Source organism: Chionomys nivalis, chromosome 12 (genome assembly GCF_950005125.1).
Source record: "Chionomys nivalis chromosome 12, mChiNiv1.1, whole genome shotgun sequence".
NCBI classification, from domain to species: Eukaryota; Metazoa; Chordata; class Mammalia; order Rodentia; family Cricetidae; genus Chionomys; species Chionomys nivalis.
This window is the reverse complement of record NC_080097.1, coordinates 15099050-15115704: the sequence shown is the minus strand read 5'-3', so window position 1 is coordinate 15115704 and position 16655 is coordinate 15099050. Positions and strand designations below refer to the sequence as shown.

At 40.9% G+C, this 16655-nt stretch overlaps 1 protein-coding gene across 1 annotated transcript in view; it reads left to right on the top strand.

Annotated features, from left to right (window-relative positions):
* The window catches only part of Ndfip2 (Nedd4 family interacting protein 2), a 48953-nt gene that overhangs the window by 19449 nt on the left and 12849 nt on the right, over nt 1-16655 (top strand). Inside the window, exons 2-4 of the mRNA XM_057786578.1 lie at nt 8487-8652; nt 11594-11727; nt 14269-14362. Of these exons, the coding sequence (XP_057642561.1) occupies nt 8487-8652; nt 11594-11727; nt 14269-14362 (394 nt within the window). The remainder of the gene's footprint in view (nt 1-8486; nt 8653-11593; nt 11728-14268; nt 14363-16655) is intronic.

Below are 16655 nucleotides of genomic sequence, written 5' to 3'. Positions count from 1 at the left end.
CTTGCATTCAATTCCTGGAGCCCACGTACAGGTAGAAGGAAAACACCAGCTTCATCAAGGCCGCCTCTGCCCACCACATATGTGCCGTGACTGGTGCATGCCCGTACCCACCCCCTCCACACACAAAATAAATAAATAAACATAAAAAGAAAATTAGGATAACATGATTCATTCAGTTCTCAAGTCTATTTTAATTTCTTTGGGTTGTTAAATATTCTTTCAAAAAACTACTTAGAGATTTATTATTGTTTTTAATTATATGCATGTATGTGCATCTGTGTGAATGTGTGTGTAAACAGACCCCTTTTCCCTTAAGCTGCTTTTACAGGGCATTTAATCACAGCGAAAGGAAAGGAAACTAGGAGAGTATGCTTCTGAGATTTATCCACTGCAATTAATACATATTGATTTACTTTCCAGTTTAAGTGGTGAATTCTGTTATACAAATCAGGCTATATTTACATAACAATTTACATGATATGGTATATAACTATATGTATATGTAATATATAGCAGTGGTATATTTATATAATAATTTACTCAGGGCATATTTGGCTGTATAGTTTCTTGTTCTTTTGAAAAATGCTAACTTAAGCGTGTCCCTGTGTGGCTTTAAGTACAAGAGTTTTCAGAAATTGACATCTAGAAAATAGACTCATGGGTATGTATACATTTGGTTTTACTCTGAATTACCAAATTGTTCTTCAATATGGTTAAATTAATTTTACCCTTACTAGTAGAAGTTTAATTCTGTTTATTCCATTGTGCAGTTTTGGTTTGTTTTATTTGAAACAGGAGTCTCTCTTTGTAGCCTGGCTTGGCTGTAACTCCCTGTGCAGAGCAGGCTGGCCTTGAGCTCAAAGAGAGCTTCCTGCCTGGCTCCTGAGTGCTGGGATTAAAGGCATACACCACTCCTGGCCCCAATGTACAGTTTTTCTAGGAACAGTTTCATATTTTTGCTGCTAATACTACTATTGTGTTGTTTGTTCAAGAAAATTTGCTTTTCCCCAGGGATAGTCTTGCTAATTTGAAAACATTGCCTCTGTATGACCAATTTAATCTTTTATCTCTATATTCTTTAATAGTAGATGTTTCCTGAATGAGTAAAGTCATATCTATGGATAGATATTTGCTCGTGTTCAGTGCTGTAAGTCATCAATGCTTTTTTCCCCTGAGTGTGTGAAGAGTACTAGGTAGCTTGTCCCTAATCCAGAGACTTGACTAATTTTTGATTTCCTACGGCAGAGAGAGAGAGAGAGAGAGAGAGAGAGAGAGAGAGAGAGAGAGAATGTGTATCTGTCTCTCTGTGTGTCTGTGTATTTGTTGTTTGTTTTGTTTTTAATTCTCTTTCCTTTGACTCCTATTTCACTGTGGTAAGAATGTCATCTCTAGTAGAGTTATTTTTATTTTTTCAAATCTTTTTATTTACTTTGTTTTTGATATAATTCTTTATTCTTTGGGAATTTCACACCATGCACCCCAATCCCACTCACTTCCCAATCTCTTCATATCTCCCCCTTACCCTTACAGCATTTCCCCAGAAGAATCCACCCCTCCGAAAATTAATTAAAAATAAAACAACAAACTCCACCTCGCTCCTCTGTCTTTCTAACACTCTTCATTCATAGTGGCATCGGGAGCTGCAGTGTGCTACACAGCATCAATCAGCCCCACCCGCAAAACATTCTTTGTAGTAAGTCATTGTCTGGTTCAAAGCTTCTGGCACATCATCATCGCTGGACCCTCACCAAAACTGCTCTTGGATAATCTGCTATTGCCCTGAGTCATGGAGATCCTGTGGCTATGGTTCCTCAGTACCAGTCCCTTCACACACTCTGCAGGTCATAGATGGGGTAGATGTTAGGGTGGGCTAACATCTATTGGTACCATGGTGACATCAATAAGTGTTTATGCCAAAGATCAGAGAAGCAGAGTGTCCAGCCACTAGAGATTTCTTAACTCTCCCAAAGCTTAGACCAAAGGGGCGATCTGTTCCTATGAATCTTCAGACTGCATCTACAACTGACTGCTTCAGACTGCTTTGAGCTCCGGTCTCCTCCTCCCTCTCTCTACCCAGCCATATCGCTCCTGTTTCCACCTCCTTAGTGCTGGGATGAAAGGTTTGTGATTCCAAGTGCTGGGATCACCTTTGTGTGAGCTGTTTCTTGTTTAGACAGGATCAATTTTGTTTAGCCCAGGGTGACCTTGAATTCACAGAGATCCATCCATCTCTGTCTCCCAAATCTGGGAATATAGGTGTGTGCCACCACTGCCTGGCCTTTAGTGGCTTACTTAGCTCTGCTTTCTGATCTTCAGGCAAAATTAATTTTTAAATGTGTTTTGGTGTTTGCCTACATGTATGTCTGTGTACCACATGCGTACTTACGCCCATGGAGGTCATAAGAAGGTGTTGGATCCCCTGGGACTAGAATTACAGACAGTTGTGAGCTGCCATGCGAATGGAACCTGGGTACACTGGAAGACCAGCCAGTGCTCTTGACCACTGAACTGTCTTTCTAGCCCCTGGAGATTATGTTCAGAAGTGTATAGTGATCTGTGGTTTTGAAAAACAGTATACTTTAGTAAATTAGGAGGCAGATACTTGATTATGCAGTTACTATGACTGCTTCATGATAGTTAAGTGGCGAAATTTTCACATTTCACCCTGTACTGTACTGTGAGAATTGTAGCCATTCCTGAAATGTGTGCACTACTTGATCTTGAGTTGTTCAGCATATATAACTGCTGGAGTGAGCCCCCTTCAATTAGAGAAAACTTGTGGAAGCTTAGGGAACTGTATGTACCGAGGCTGCACTTCTTGCTTTAGTAACTACTAGCACAAACAGAGCACACTTCTAAACTGCCAGACAACAGTATTCACAGCCTCACGACTGCAGCCCAGACTGGTGCTCCCTTGAAGAGAGTGGGTACATTAAGGCTCACTAGCTCCTATTCCATTTGTGCCTCAGTAGCCTCTGTCCCCAGCAGTTTTCCTTTAAAATCTTCTAGATTGTTCAGATTCTAATAGCTAAAAGAAGTATATTTCAAGTCCAGTGACATTTGTTTGGATATTTATCCATGCTTTAAGGTTTGCTATCCCAAATCTTCATTAAGAAATGTGCTCTTAGACAATTTTAGTCTTTGAACTTTACCAACTCTACTTTGCTGATTTATTTTTAGTTCATGCAAATTAGAAACTTTCTGGAGAATATGTCAAAATGTTCTTATCTAATTTGATTGCAGGAACAGGAAAGGAGTAGAAGCTTTTATTACAAATTGCTGTTACTATTATATTGTCATTCCCTGTATGGAGTAGAATGTAGAAAGTCGCCATCAGAATCTTCTTAAAACTCAGCATCTAAATGGCGTTATAAAGCCAAACATTATTTTTTAAACGTTTTTTTCCTGCATAGAAAAATGTTTTATAGTATTTTTTCCATCTGGGTTTCTAAATTTTTGGTTCTCAAGCCATTTAAGGAAAGGAAGCTTAAAAACTAGGATTTCCTGTGTTATTTCTAATAACGTGATTTGATAGATGGCATACTTGTCTTGAAGATGAGTGAACTCTGTTAAATTTATACAGGTACATTCCTTGATGTTTCCTTAATTGTGTCCCTTCTTAACCTTGTCCCTAGTTATATACTTTTGCATGTCCTTTATTAGATCACTGTTGTTTTAGCCCAGGTATGCTTCCCAGAAGGAGTGATTCACTTGGCCAAAGGAGTAAGATGAGTCATCATTAATCACTTACAGTCAGTTAGTATCTATCTAAAGTCTGGATATAACTACTGCCCACCCACAGTGCCATGGATCTGTGATAGCACAGAAGGAAGGAAAGCCTTTTAGGAAACAGCTGTATATTTTTGATAATTGCTTACGACGATAACGTACCCACTAATAAATCCCCAAAATCTGCTTGAAGTGATGCAGTAGAATAGTGTGCCATGGACAGATACTGCACCAAGCCTAGAGACTAGATTTCAAAAACTTCCATGTTTTAAAAGGAAACCCAAGTCTGACATGGTGGCCAGGACTGGCTGTCAGCCCTCAGAAGGGCAGAAGCAGAGTTACTGCAGTAGTTCGATGGGAGCATGGGCCTTGGCAGCCTTAGCAAGCTGGGCTCAGCCACCCATCCCCACTAAACTATTGGAAGAGACAAGTAATGAAAAACAGGCAAAGGAGATTTATTCAGTTTGACCATACTTCGAAGAGGAAACATTAAAGAGGTCCAGTGACCCCATCTCTCTCTTTGGGGTCTTGGCATGTGACTAGCATTTAAACAGAGGGCAGGATGTGTGCGCCACTAAGGAGTCCTGGTCAAGGTAACTTCCTTGATCTTGGTTTGCCATCTTTTATCTGCATGGTGGTCTGACAAGTTATCAGAACTGTCTGCAGTCTCTTTCTAGGGGAGAGATTCCTCTTCTTGCTGGCACCCGGCTTCAGCCTTTCCTTCTTGTGGGATTCCTTCTTCTTGAGATTCCTGAGGAAATTTCAGTTCCTTTGGTGAAGCATGATTAATAAAAGCTCAGGATTAGAAATTGGGGTTTAACCTGAAGATCCAAGAAGCAAAACAGCCAGCCACTGGCTTTTACTTCGAACTCAGTTTGAAATTGTGATCCTGCCTCCCGGAATCTCAGAATGAGACTGTTTTGTCCCATCTTATATTCCTCTCTAGGGCTGGGCACCACCCGATTTCTATAGAAACTAGTGTGGCTACTGGGATTAAAGGTGTGTGTTACCATAACCTGGTTTATAAGGCTGACCATTGGGACTGTTGTACTCTTAGATCTTTAGGCAGTTACTGTTTATTAAAATACAGTTGAAATGCCACTACCCTTGGGGACCATTGTTTTAATAGTGTGGTAGCCAAAGGGAGTGCACAGGTATCTCTGTTTTTTTTTTTTTTTAAATGTTTTTTAAAATTTCACTTAATTGGGGATGTACACGCATATACCAGGCTGCATGTGTGGTGTGGAGTTCTCTCCTTCCATCATGTGGGTTCCAGGGATCAAACTCAGATTCTGGGTTTGACAACAAATACTGTACCCCTGAGCTGCCATACCAGCCCATTCGGGGTTTGTGAGTCATGGTCTCATGTACCCCAGGATGTCTTCAAACTCACTATGCATCCAAGGATGACCTCTGATCTTCCAGCTTCCACTTCCTGGAATGACAGGTGTGTCCACTTGGGCATCCTCATGATAAACAGTCCTTAACAGCCGAGGCCATGTGACTCGACAGCCCCATCCCTTGGAGCATACTGCTCAGGAAAACCTGAGCGCACCAAAGACTCATAAGCCCCTGTTGACAGCAGCCATGCTCACGACAAGGTCTGAAACAAGGGCTGGTGCAATGGCGCAGAGGGTAAAGGGGAGCTGAGTCCAGCCTTTCAGACCACATGAGATGGAAAGAGAGAACATGCTTTGTGAAGTTCACAGCCGATGGGTACTGGAGCTGTGCTTGTGGTACTGCTCATGACTTGTACTTCAGAGAACAAGCTGGTGCCGAGTGTGCCCACACCTGTAATTCCAGCACTCAGGAGACCAGGCAGGAAAACTGGTGCAAGTTAGAGGCCAGCATGGGTTCCACAAGACCCAGTCCTAAAGAAGACAAAAGCCCAGACTGAAGAGATGGCTCAGGGGTGAAAAGCACTTGCCTCTCTTGCAAAGGACCTAAGTTTCGCTTCCAACACCCAACAACCTCTTGTGATTCTTCCATCTCCAAGAGATGTGACACTTCTCTTCTGGTCTCTGAGGGCACACACATCAAATAAAAACATACTGATGACATAAGGCTCAGGCTCAGTAACCTGACACTGTCAGTCTGGCTCAGCCTGGACCTCAGCGTGAAGTCTGTTGGATTTCAAAGCCCAGAGCCTGAAGACACTGAGCATTCTGCTTAATGATGAGAGGTAACATGTGAGATGGCACATGACCTTCGTCTCCACAGCTTCTCCAGAAGTAGAGTCCAGTGCCACGGCCTGGTTGGGTCAGCACAAGACTCACCAGGACCCAGTCCTGCAGCTGTCATTGTGTGGCCATGAGTGTAGATGGTTGGAAGGAGGCAGGTGTGGTCTCAGGCAGGTACACCATGTTGATGAGAACCATACTGGCTACATTGTCAGGCATCAGCAGAGGCTGCAAGAACTTCACAGTGATGTCCGTGACTGATTGGGCTGAGGCCTCTGAAGTCCCTGATGGGCCAGACTCCAAGTCTTTATCTTCATCATCTTCTCCCAAGTTGGGCTCCAGTTTCATCTTCTTCAGTGTGGAGTTGGCATCATTTTGGGGCCATTTGCGGGAGTCCTTGCTGCTGGGCATATTGTGGGCGATCTCTGCCTGGGGGGTGCCCAGGTCCACCAGCAGTATGGTGATCTGGGCCTGGAATTCCAAGGAGGCAGGGTGCTTGAGCACACTCAGCAAGTGCAGTTTGAGGTTTTTACACACGCTGCACACCTCGGACTTGGCCAGTGTTGGGGGCAGGTTGGCATTCAGGGTCTCATAGGCCTGGATCACCTCGGACATGAACATGGGTCTCTGGCAGGCGATGTTGGCAAGGGAGCCCAGGGCTGTGGTCAGGTTGATGGAGAGATGACAGGGTGTACCATGAACTTCAACAGTTGCTCCAAGACCACCTTCCCCTCTTCCCACGGGACATTGTATTGGATGTAGGGGTGATCTCGAGGGATTCGGTCCAGACTGATATCATGTTCCTGGTGTTGGGGGACCTCTAAATCAGCCATGTGGGGTGACAGGGTGACAGGGGGGCCCTTCACAAACTTGATGGCATGTTTATAGATGCAGTCATTGTCAGAATCCAATAGCAGGATTTCCCCAGCCATGGAGGACACCATGTCACAGTAGGCCTCCTGGAGATTATTGATGACTCAAGACTTCACCATCCACTGCAAGGCCACCTTGTAGAGCTGGGTCATGGCGAGGATGGCTTTTTTTTTTTTTATTACCACATTCACGTTTTCGTCCCGCAGGAGCGTGTTGAGGTTGACATTAGGTTTTAGCAGCAGTTCAATGTCCTGCTTGCATGCCTCCTCAATGAAGCCAATGACAAACTTGTGCACTTCAGTGGACTTGTCTGCTTGGAAAGTTGTTGAGCAGGGTGGAGTATTTGCTGATGATCAGCTCCTGGACCTGTTTGAGCACTGTGATCTTTGAGTCATTGGTGATACCTGGGGTAGAAGACCTACCACCCTCTCAGAAGTGGTCATGCCATCAATGCCTAGTTCTTCCTCTTGTGTGGAAAACTGTGATGCCACGCTCCAGTGGGTGACACTGTCCCCACTGCCACTTGGCATGACTGCTGTCAGGTTCTCCGCTGCCACTCTGGCCTCCGTCCCCCTCAAGCCCCCTCAGCAGCGCCTCTCCTTCTGCCTGCTGCCATGAAACAACAGCACAGGCGCTGCACTAGTAGCGGCATCGCTCTTTAGTGTGTCTTCTTTTCTGCCAGGGTGGTTATAGTAGGAGGATAGGCCTGCTGGGGCTACATATTGAGGTCCCGACTCCAAACAACCAAAACCAAACATCAAAAAGTAAACTTCAGATACCATGCCTGTCGTACAACTTAGTATGTGTATAATACTTATGTATTATGTCCTCATCTTAAAACCCTTTACTCTTTCACAGCTTGTTTTTATTCATGAGAGTAGGCATAGCAGCAATGTGCTGGTTAATGTGTGTTTTCTTCAACTTCACACAAGCAATGGTCATTTGAGAAGAGGGAACTTCAGTAGAGAAAATGCCCCCATCATATTGGCCCATAAGCATGTCTGTGTGGGCGAGCCCAGCCCAGGTGGGTAGTGCTACCCTGGGCAAGTAGTCTTGGATGCTGTAAGAAAGCAGGCTGAGCAGGCTATGGGGCAAGCCACACAGCAGCTCTCCATGATCTCTGCCCGAGTCCCTGCTCTGACTTCCCTTGGTGATGGCCTGTAACCTGTGAGGTGAATGCTTCCCCACACAGCCGTTGTGGTTATGGTGCTCATTATAGTAATAGAGTGTGAACTAAGATGAAAACAAAATCTGCTTTTGTTAGCAGACAGCTCAGTTGTTTGACGAAAGCCCTACTGACCCTTGATTTTAATCAGGTGTGCATGCTTGCTAGGTGATGGCACACTTAGGACCCCACTTCTGTAGAATCCAAGTGTGTTCTGCTTACCAACAAGAAATGCTTTACTCACAGAACATATTTTTACATTAGACACGTGAAACCAGATTTCAGTGCATGTTTAAAGCAAGATGCTGAGAACTAGGTACATGTGCTTGCTTGCAGGATGAAGCTTATAAACTTAGTTCCTGCTTGTGATTTTTTTTTTTTGCCCTATACTGATTAAATTGTCTTTATTGCTCATCTTTTAAAATGTTAATTTTTCTTCCTTTTCCTGAATCTTTAAATTTTAAATAATCTTTAAAAATTAGCTGAAGTAAAGAAAATAATAAATTATTACATTGATTTTCTTCTCTTTCGTTCTTTAGCTTCACAATGAAGACGATAATTCAGAATCATCTACTGTAGAGCAACCATCAACTTCTAACTCCACAGCACAGACCGCGGAAGCTGCTGCTTCAGCCCCAGCCCTGGAAACTGACTCTTCGCCTCCACCATACAGTAGCATTACCGTGGAAGTACCGACCACTTCAGGTGGGTTTCCCTGAGTCTTCTTCCCGACAGCATGGCGTGTATGTGATTATCAAGTCTTCAGTGGGACAATTGCTGGTTTTGTTTGGCTTTATTACCCAGGCTGGACTGGAGCTTACTGTGTAGCCCAGGGTGGCCTAGAACTCATAATCTTTTTGCTTCAGCCTCCCAAGTGATGCATGCTCGGAGGACAAGCATGTGCCTTTGCACCCAGCTTGTTAAATGAACTTTGAAAGAAATACACGCACACATGTAATCATAGTTGTATATACATACACACATGTACATACCTATATGTACATGTCTATGTGTATAGACACACAGTATATTTGTGCTCATATATTCATAAGGTTATAATGGAAAACTAATAATGACGCATGATTAAGTATGTGTGAATAGACATGAGCAGTGTGCATAGTGTATGCCATACATATGGTAAGAATGCTTGCATACAAGTCAGATTCCTGCTTGCTGCTGCTTTCCTCTGTGTCAGGCAATTCCACTCAATGTGTGATTTCTCGGCTGTGTTCAATTGGTCATATAATAATTTTATACATCCATGTTTTATATACTTTTATTTGTATAATTGTATGATTCTGTTTACTGCTGTAATCTTTGAGTAGTGTAGTAATTTCAAAAAGTGTCTACAAGTTCTCCATTTCACATTCATTATGAAGTAGTTATTTTAAAAATTAGTTACTGAAAAACATTGTAACAGCAGCAAGCAGCCCTTTCTAAGTTGGGGCTCTAGCTCCTTGTAGAGTGCTCGTGTGGTGTGCGTGCAGCCCTCGATGGCTCGCCAGCACCACAAAGACAAGCCTTCATTACATTTTCTTCCTTGTTTCTTTGTAGTGAACGTTGACTCCGTGTGGGAAGCTCAGGCTAACTTTGTCTAGTTACCATTTTTGTATTTGTGATCTGCAAAAGACCAAACACTGGAAGTTCATTTACTTTTCAAGGCAGTTTTTGGCTGTAATCTGAGACCCTCGATAGTGAAGCCAGTGTGTGTTGGTGTTATGGTTAGAATCTTATTCTAGCAGCATGCTTGCTTGGTGCTTCTGGATGAGAACTGTCAAAGAGTCTGGGCTTCTAAAGCTCAGCCGGCAGCATCATTGCTCTGCTTCTCCCGCCAAGCCCTTTGCTGCAATCTTGGCCATATCAGGAAAAGGCTCTCATTGGCCACAAGCACTGTAAAGCAGTGGTTCTCAACTTGTGGGTCACGACCCCTCTGAGGTCCAACGGCCCTTTCAAAGGGGTAGGCTAAGACCTTTGGGAAACACAGATATTTATATTATCATTCATAACAGTAGCAAAATTACATTTATGAAGTAGCAACAAAAATAGCTTTTAGATTTTAAACAACTGACCCATCTTTATTTTTGGCATGAACTGTCATGCCGTGGCTCCATCTCTTCTGGATTAGGTGTGTGACTACTTTAGTGAGGCTTAGACACCTTAATGGGACCTAAAGAGTTTTCAAGATTTTACATGTGGTTGGTGTAGAAGATTATATCTCCTTGGATGATGTATGCTATTTAAGTTTATAATTTCAATGTTATTTTCTTAGATTGATAATATATTGTGTTTTCATTTAGATTTTGCTTCTTAATTGTACTGTTACTTCTAGTTTCTGTCAGTAGATTCGAAATAACCGAACTTCAGATTCTTAGGCTATATGGTAACTTATTTTTTTCTTAAAGTCTCTATAGCTGAAAATGTAATACTAGAATAAAAACTTTTTGTATTGGAGATGCAAGAAGTTCTGTTGTAGAGAAAATGATAAGCTAGTGTAGAAAATATCAAAATATTACAGTTATAGTTAGAGGAAATTCTGTGTTCCTTAATGTTTGACCTCACATTTAGAGTGTACGTTTTCCACGGTCATCATTCTGCTATAAACGTTATCAGTTCATGCTGATCTAACTTATACTAATTATATTGGAAATATATTTTGTAGTTTCATTTTTAAAAATGAGCAGTCTATACTTACTATTTTACTATAATTTTTGGAGACTATTTCTCAAAAATGTTTTAAAAATCAGCCAGAAATTGTTCATAGAAACTAGAGAAGTATGTGGATATTGGAAAAACTGAAGGAAAGAGGTGAGAATGAGAAAGAGTTAAAAGTCCATTAGTCTTTAAGTGAAGAGAACGTGGAGTTTTCTGAAGCGATGAGGGTAGCTGCCGAGACAAGCATAGGAAAATGACCCCGTGTAGTTGTTCATCAGAGCAGAGGGCTCTGGGGCTGCCATTTCCTGTGGGATTGGGACTGGATCTCAGAGTTGCTAACATTTGTGCATAGAGAGGACAGACAGCATGGTCGGCATGGCAGAGGTGCTGTGATGGCTGAGTTTACAGGCTTTTCCTTTGCCTGGTCGGCCTGTGAGATGGGAGTGAGCGAGTGAGCAAGGTTCTTTGTGCAGACGGGTGAGAGCATAGACGATGTCACATACCGTGAGAGCATAGACGATGTCACATACCGTGAGAGCATAGACGATGTCACATACCGTGAGAGCATAGACGATGTCACATACCGTGAGAGCATAGACGATGTCACATACCGTGAGAGCATAGACGATGTCACATACCGTGAGAGCATAGACGATGTCACATACCGTGAGGTTCCTGCTTCAAGTGAGATGCCTCAGTAGATAAGGCCATGCCTTGATGACCTGGGTTTAATCCCAAGAGTCCACACAGCTGAAGGAGAGAATGAACTTGCACATTCAAAATAAATGGATGTTCAGAACTCAGTCTTGAGCCAGTTTTGAGTTGGAAGATGATAAAAGTTGGGCAGTGTTTTATGTTCTGTAGCTTACAATACAGACCTACACCAGCGACAGCAGTCTTTAGTGTCTATTGTAAGCTGTTCAAGTATGATTATGGCTGTAAAAATCATATTAAATTTTAATGTTTATCTTTTAAAAATCTTGTTTCTCTTCAGATACTGAAGTTTACAGTGAGTTTTACCCCGTGCCACCTCCGTACAGCGTTGCTACCTCTCTTCCCACATACGATGAAGCTGAAAAGGCTAAAGCTGCTGCCATGGCAGCTGCAGCAGCGGAAGCACCTCAAAGAGTAAACACATCATTTCTTCAACAGTGTTTTCGTGACTTCCTGTAGCTTTAATACAGAAATCGTTCTCTGTGTGCAGAAGTTGTGTAGTCTTCGTGTTACTGTCTGTGTGTGTCAATATTGGTCACATTACACTCGACAGATAAATTTGCCTTCTCTTGTCCTTGACCCCTCCATTTCTGTTGATCTGTCTGTATCCTGCCTCAGCTTATGGCTTCTTATTTTTTCAGAGTGTTTTGATTTCAGGCGTGTCCTACACTTGACTTTCCATGCGCATCTGCTCACTGTGATGGGCACCACCCTCGCAGCTCCTCTTTTCTGTGGCCCTTGTGTCCACTGATCTCTTCGCTGCCCCTGTGTTTCTCCCCATAGAGCTTAGATTTCATGGTCTTGTCATCAGAGCTATGCTGTCCTATTTATTTTCTGTCAGGTTTGCTTTTCCCTTTCCCCACTCCCAGTATACCGTTTACCCCCTCTTCCCTTTCATGTATGCATTTGCTCCTTTTAATAATGGCATAAATAGCTTGGTGTCTTTATTATCTCGTCCCGTTTGACTTTTGTATAGGCTCTAAGACAGCATGCAGGTTCTTTTGTGTGAACTGATAGGGCTCAAGGCTAAGGAAGCAAAATCTTGTGTAGTAATATTTCTTAACTATTAGAAGCAATCAGTGATGACTGATTTTGCAAGTAATTTCAGAGTTCTTTACATTTTTGAGCAAAGACATTCATATGTTAGTGTATTATTTTGTAAGCAACAGGTATACTATACAAACAGTATTTAGTGTATTTTAGAACTTATTAGAATAATAAAAACACCAAGATATTAAACCCTTTTTAAATTTACTTAAAAATTTTAATGCCGCATTTTTTAGTTTCATAGGATATATGTCCTATAATTTATCTATCTACTAAGCACTGACTTGAATTTTAACCCAGTTTGTAGACAGATTATTAGTTTGTTGGTTTCCTGTATTTTGGAAAGAAGGCAAGAGGTTACTTAGGTCAGAAGTAAAGACTTAATTATTCAGAGAAGTAGCGGTTGTCTTGCTCTGCTGACCGTCAGGCCCCGGATCCCACAGGGCATCAGGAGTGATGAAATGATAATCCCCGCATACTGTGGGCTATGTTACTAGGGATCCCACCTCTTCTAACTGTCGTTAATACCTACATCTGACTGGGTGGTGGTGGCCCACATCTTTAATTCCGGCCAGTCTAGTCTACAGAGTGTGTTCCAGGACAGTCCAAGGCTATTACACAGAGAAACCCTTTTCAACACCCCCCCCATAGCAAAAAAAAAAAAAAAAAAACCCGCAAGAATGCCCACACCATTGCTCTGCTGGGAGATTCTACTCTTCCAAAAGTACCCACTATGTAAGTATCCAGAAAATTGAGTCAGTGTTTCTTTATGAAAGAAACAGAAACATGCCTGTAGAGCTGTCTCCCAACTCAGCCCACAATTAAGGGGCATTAAATCGTGTCCAGTCTGTTCTTGCTAGCATCACTACAATAACTTTTTTAATATATCATTTCTTAGAAGCGTGACTATGTATATACAATATATTTTAAGAATTGAAATTGCTGGATCAGAGGGCATATACATTTTTATTTTTAATTATTACTGTCTACTTCCCAACCAGAGCTTGTACAAATTTACATTCTGTCACCGTTCATAAGAATTTTATTTTCCCACTTGATGTTTATGCAGTGGGATCACATCTGTCTTCTTTGTATAATTCTCCTGAATTTGATGTTATTGCCCCTTCCCACTGTGTGTGTATGTGTCTGTTTACAGTGTGTGTGGAATGTGTATATGGTGTGTGTATGGTATGTTTTTACAGTGTGTGTATATGGTGTGTTTATGGTTGTGTGTATAGGCGTGTGTTTATGGTGTGTGTGTTTATGGCGTGTGTGTATGGTGTGTGTGTATATGGTGTGTGTTTACGGTGTATGTATATGGTGTGTGTATGGTGTGTGTTTACGGTGTGTGTATGGCGTGTGTATAGGTATATGTTTACGGTGTGTGTATATGGTATGTGTGTGTATAGGTGTATGTTTACGGTGTGTGTATATGGTGTGTGTGTGTGTTTGGTGTGTGTATAGGCTTGAAGTAAGTGTTGGGTGTATTATTGGGGTTGAGGTGTTCTTCCTTTGTCCTTCTCCACCTTTCACTTTTGAAACAGGGATGGGCCGAAAATTTACCGTTAAGCCAGATTGGCTGCCAGTAAGCTTTAGGGACCTGTGTCTCTGTTCCACCAACAATGGGCCATTGGCACATGCTGCAGTGCTGGACTTTTATGTGGGTTTGAGGATCCCAGCTCAGGTATTCGTGCTTGTACTGACTAAGCCACCTCCTGAACCCTCAAGTCGCCTTTTTCTGTGTTTGCCTTTAAAGATATTCTTCTCTGCAGCACCTATGTTAAATACTTGCTAGTCTCTTATCTGTATGACTACCTGAGGTTAGGTGTTACTGATGTTTTTATTCTTAAATTGAAGGTAAAAAAGCTGTGATTATTTTAGTGAAGTGTTTTGGTATGTCTTTTACAGAACCAGGAGGAAGAGTGTACACCAAGAGATGACTTCAGTGATGTAGACCAGCTGAGAGTAGGCAATGATGGCATTTTCATGCTGGCCTTTTTCAGTAAGTGACCTTTCCATTATACATTTAAGAATTATTGGTGTATGTATTTTTAAAAATAGCAATGAAGAAAATGCTGCTAGCATGGGTCTACCTCATTTAAAAGGTAAATTGCTCAAGACAGTGGACATAATAAATCCTGGAACTTACTTAGAATTTGTTAGGTAATTCTGATTACAGCCTTTATGGTAGATGCTGGCCAGAAGTATATGCATATTTACATATGCATATGAGATCTTACAGGGGAAAAAGCAGAATGAGAATTTTAAGAGAAATACTGTGTCCTTTTGAGGCTGTAGTAATATATGCAGTGAACTGTACATTTCTGCTTTGGGTTGAAATCAGAAGGGCTGGAGAAAGGAAAATTCTAGAAATCCAGAACAGTGCCTCAAAGGTATGGATATGTAAGTCTTATTCAGGGGACTAGTTAGAAGGCTAAAATCCTTAATACTTTTAACATCATACAAAATCATTAATTATTTGACTTACAAAGTAAATTTAAACTGTGAAGGAAGACTATCATTGTCTTTATTTCCTAACCCAAGGATTAGCATGTATTAAATTTGTTGGTAAATATTATTAAAGCATGGACTAAATTGCTTAAGTGGCTAAAACCAATAGTAGACATCTAATGTTCAATCAAACATACTAATTACACATTGTTTATTAGAGATGAAAGTGAGAAATAGTTTACTTAATGTAAAATGATAAACTCACCTTCAAAAATAATCATTCTTCATGTGTTGAACTCCTTTAGTTTGGAGGTTGGCTTAACCCTTCTTCCCAGTTTGAGGTTTCTTCTCTTTATTTCATCCATCAAACAAAAGAAACTAAAGAAAGAGCAACTTTCTCTTCAAATTCACGTAATTATATTTACATTGCTATCCAGTATGTACAGTATTTAAATCCCAAGTTCATTTTGCTGTCAGTTTTATGGGTATGGTTGATGCCATGAAAAGGCAGTGGATTTGTTGGTTACACATAAGCGCTTGCTACTGTTTTATACTGCTAGTCTAATGAGCCTTAGTTTTTAATCTTTGATTTTTGTTTCTAGTAAGCTCTTATATTGCTGTCAAATTCCTCACATTTTATTTACATAAAGAGCATCTTAAACATTAATTCCTTTCATTGTTCTGACTTTTAAGAAATTTTGGAGCAATGGAGATGGCTCAGTGGGTAAAGCCCTTGCCGTGCACACATGAAGACCAGAATTTGGATCCCTTAAACCCATGTTTAGCTGGCATGACAGCTGCCTGTAATTCCAGCACTTGGGAGGAAGAGATAGTGCTCTTTGGAGCAAGCTGGGTAGCTAGACCAGCTGCTGAGGGTCTCTGGGCTGCAATGAGAGGCCCTGCCTCCATGAATAAAGTGGGGAGCAGCTGAGGAAGACCAACACCCACTGGCAACTTTTGGCCTCTACACATGTGTTCATACATAAACATAAAAAACAAAAAGGTATATATGCACACATCTACATTACACACACGCATGGCCTGAAGGGAAAACTACCAATTAGAAAAAACTATGAATATGACATCGATATAAATAGCAGCCTCCTTAGAAATAAAAGCATGGCCATTTATGTCATCCAAGTATTTGACTCTGAATGTACATTGCTTTTTTAACCACTGTATCTTTTATTTAACATTCATGTTTTAGATTTTAAATACTTATAAATGTATGGTAACATTATATTTGGTCAGTGACAATATATATATATATATATTCTTAGATTTAATACACAGTTTCTGAATTTTAGTAAAATTCTGTAAAATTATATTTCTACAAATTAATTGCTTTTATGCTTTCCGTTTTTACAAATACTTTAAATAAGATTAAAATTATATTTTATTCTGGAATTGTCAGAGCCTGCTTTGATAAGCATAGATTTATTTGTAATTACTACCATCTAGTGGCTATTTTTGAAATTGCAACTTGGTTTCTATTCCATCCTTAAACTGGTAGTTTGGAAATGCATTCTTTAATATACCTTATAACTTATGCATTTCAGGTTATATTTTTGCAAACAAAATCACAACAGATATAAGAGTTTTATTTAAAACCATTCATAGGTGTAATTCTTGCCTTCTTTACTTACAACAGTTGTGTTCTTGCTTCTTAACTCATGTAAACTTAGAAAAGATTTACAGTTAGATTTAATGATATAATTACATTTTTATGTATAGAAAATAAAAGGGAAGAAATGTGTATATTTCTATCTCTGGATAATGGCTAGTAGAATATGGGAAGTAATCTCATATTCAGTTAGGTGTTATCATAAACTGCCTCTTAATTT